This window comes from Juglans microcarpa x Juglans regia, chromosome 8D (genome assembly GCF_004785595.1).
Source record: "Juglans microcarpa x Juglans regia isolate MS1-56 chromosome 8D, Jm3101_v1.0, whole genome shotgun sequence".
Classification (NCBI taxonomy): domain Eukaryota; kingdom Viridiplantae; phylum Streptophyta; class Magnoliopsida; order Fagales; family Juglandaceae; genus Juglans; species Juglans microcarpa x Juglans regia.
Window position 1 is genome coordinate 29,993,360 of NC_054608.1, and position 3,466 is coordinate 29,996,825.

General features: G+C 36.4%; 1 protein-coding gene across 1 annotated transcript; it reads right to left on the bottom strand.

The window, feature by feature from the left end:
* Positions 1 to 855: 855 nt before the first annotated feature.
* LOC121243285 (thaumatin-like protein) lies at positions 856 to 2,394 on the bottom strand. The gene is made up of 2 exons (XM_041141382.1): positions 2,074 to 2,394; positions 856 to 1,694 (listed from the first exon to the last, which is right to left on the bottom strand). Exons 1-2 carry the CDS (start codon positions 2,138 to 2,140, stop codon positions 1,012 to 1,014), a joined length of 750 nt encoding a protein of 249 aa, XP_040997316.1. The 5' UTR covers positions 2,141 to 2,394; the 3' UTR covers positions 856 to 1,011.
* Between the last annotated feature and the right edge of the window lie 1,072 nt (positions 2,395 to 3,466).

The window sequence follows — 3,466 nt, forward strand, 5'->3', positions numbered from 1 at the left end:
ATGCAAGTTGTGGAAGGGTTAAAGATGCGTTAAAGTTTATCAAGAAAGAAAGCAGGCAGATATGATTCTTCATTACTGACCAGTCACATTCAGGTGCAGTACAAAGATAAAGTCAGTCTACGTACAGTTTCATGAAAAGAAGGGCACGCGGGGCGCCTGCCAAGTACACCATACAAAGTGACTGCTGCCCACACTTTGGGTTACTACAAGTCTACAACACCCATGGCCACGCTTTTGAGCTCGAGCTCTCCATTATATACAGCAAACTAGTGTTGAAAGTTTGAAACCTCACAAAAATAATGCTCCGATGGACTCAAGCGGTACGCGATAGATTATAGTTATTCTTTTTATTTTAAATGCTTCGCTACTATTATATCATTCCACACACTTCACTACAAACTTACAGATCATACTTATTTTATTTTTTAAAAATTTACTTCCTAATCATAATTATTTTTATTTTTTTAAAATTTATTTTTCTTTAATTAATTAAATTCTTCACTTCTCCTCATTATTGCCACATAAATAAAGTCTATAAATGATAAATAAAATTTTTCTCAACAATTTCTATTCACTATCCAACATCCCATATTCAAACTTCTATAAAAATAACACCACCACCTTATAAAAAAAAATTATTAAATATAAAATACGATACAAATATCTAAGATTTATATTATATAAAATTTTAATAAATTTTATTTCTTTAAATTAAATTATACAAAAACCCTCAAATATTAAATGAAAAATAGGTAAAAATAGATCTATCCCCGCATCACCTCAATTTATATATTTACTTTTATGATATATATATTTTTAAATAAAAAAGACAATCCACTGAATAAATACACCCCATTGAACAAAATAAACAGAGCCAGTTGATTAAGATTTCTATTTAGGGATTACAGAAAGCATCAAAAGAAATAAGAGTATAATAATACTACTATTAAGAGAAACTTAACAACTATATGACTAATTAAAGAGTAACTTAGACATATTAAGTGACATCATTTAGTGATGGTGGGGGCAGAAGGTGACCAAATAGTTACCACCACTGCAGGTAGCAATGCTGGTTGGATCATCATATGCATAAGAGTAAGCCTTTGGACAAGCAGTCTTGAAAATCCTTGAATATGCAGTAGGCTTGCAAGCCTGAGGGCTCCCAAAGCTCCCTGTGCAGCAGTATCTGGGCGAGTTGAACGCAAAGCAGGCGCTCTTGCATGCAACCACACTCCTTCTATCGTGCGACCGGACCTGAAGCCCCACCGGGCACATTGTGTTTAGGTCGCTGACGCAACCAGCGTAGCTGCATTTGCCTGAGCCTTTGAATGGGGTGATGGAGATGGCGAGGTTGTAGCCGTCCACGAGGCTGACATCGTAGAAGTCTTGATCTTTACCGAGAGTGATCTCTGCAAGGGTGGCCGGTGGGGTACCGCCGATGCCGTTGCAGAAGAGGGAGCCACCGCAGTCGCCAGTAGAGCAGCGGCCTCGTCCGGATGCGTCGAAGATGCAGGCGTGGCGGCCCCAGATGCGGCCGGACCAGAGTGCAGGGAGGTGTAGGGTGGAGGCCTTGTTTGGTGGGAGCTTGAAACCGCCGCGGGCTAAGATGGGCTTCCCTGCGCTGGGTTGGATCCCTGGCCAAACTGGGTGGGTGCATTTGTTGAACAGAGTTATAGTTGTCGCAGAGATCTCAGCTGTACTTAGCCAAAAAAAAAAAGTAGAATAAGAACACTTGTTGAGTAGCATTGCTTGATGTAGTTCACAGGTGTTGGTAAAATGTTAGATTACTGACTTTATTGCAAAACAAAAAAAAAAATTAAACAAAGTTTCTGGGTTTGTGCCTCTCAGTGTATGGGTGTATGTGCGACTGATACATCAACTGTGCCCATAAAGCAAACCCAAACATAAGCTCACTGAGTCAAGTAGAGAGTTGTAAAGATCAAACTCAAAAGAAATGGACTTTTTTATAACCAGAAAAACACCAGCTTGTTGCCCAAAAAGGAAACAACAAAATGCACAGGTGTGTTTGTGAGAGGCACCAGATACAGAGACATAGATAGGGAGAGATAGTACCTGGAATGTGGTGAAGGAAGATGATGGAAAGCAGCAGAGGGAGGAGGGATCTGAACAATGCAGCCATGGCTGAAGCTGGTAGAGGTTAATGCAGGCTTGAGACAGAAGCACGCAGGACTGCCAAACAAGAAATCAGCTACAGCTCTCAATCCCTCCCTTACAGCTACGCAGAGCCAGGGGTTTTATAGTGAAAAAGCAAGCCGAAGGGTTCAGTGGAAGAGTAACCCTACTGGTTGATATTTTCGAAAGTGAAGTTACAGAAGTCTGAACTTTGGACGTATGCGATCAAATAAGCTGTAACTCAGTGCATAAATGATTTCATGATAGACTATACTACTACTGCTCTTTTATTATTTTTTTTATTTTTTTATTTTGTTTAATAATTAAAGAAGTGTATATTAATAAAGTTATATATTTTTTTAATTTTTTAATAATTAAAGATATTAAAAAAATATTTAAAAATAATAATAATAAATTAAAAAACTTTAAAATACCTTTCGATAATAGATAGTTAATAATAGAATAGCAAGCTATCACTGTCTTTTTTTTCACCAAACACAGAAGAAAAAAATTTAGGACTGTAGGTGTAAATGCAAATTGAAGGAAGTTGATGACAAACTGCTCAGGTCCCGAGAACGTGTCAGGGGGCCAGTGGGGGAGGTTTGTCAGCATCCCATGAAAAAGCACACATACTCACATGTAAAAAGGGAATCCTTCCTGTTCTCGATCGGGCTGTAAGCAAAACAAGCTTTTTGGTGGGTGCCAACTGCCCTCACGCCCTGTGACTCTGTAGCCTTTTAATCCAAAAGCAGTAAAATGCATTCAGAGAAGATGCAGTAAAATAAAAATAAAAAGAAAAGCTCGGGGCGGACGGATTCGAAAAACAAAAAAAAGTAGAGAAATAATTTATATAAATTTTAAATAGATAAATTTTATGTAAATTTTTGTAAAAATATAAATCTTATTTAAAAAAATGTAAAAAAAATTATTATTTATTAATAAGATATATTATTTTATAAAAAATTTGTATATAATTTATTTATTTAAAATTTATATCTAGTATTACTCAAAAAAATAAAGATGAGTCTGTACTTACGGCTGGAAGCTCCGCTAATGTAATTATGTATTTTTTTATTTTTTTTATTTTTTTACATTATTTTTTTAATTGCAAGCGTTACAATTATAACTATCTTTCTCTTTCATTTCTCTCCTTTCTCTCCCTTCCATATGCATTTCTCCACAGCCGACTGACCCTCAAAGCCCTCTCCTTTCTCTTTTCTACATGAGTATTTTTTTTTTTTTGTTATCTATACTTTTCGCACAGTACTCATTTAGGAAGTATCATGGTAATCCCTCAGAACCCTTATGCCCGAGATGTCTTTGTTTTAGAATA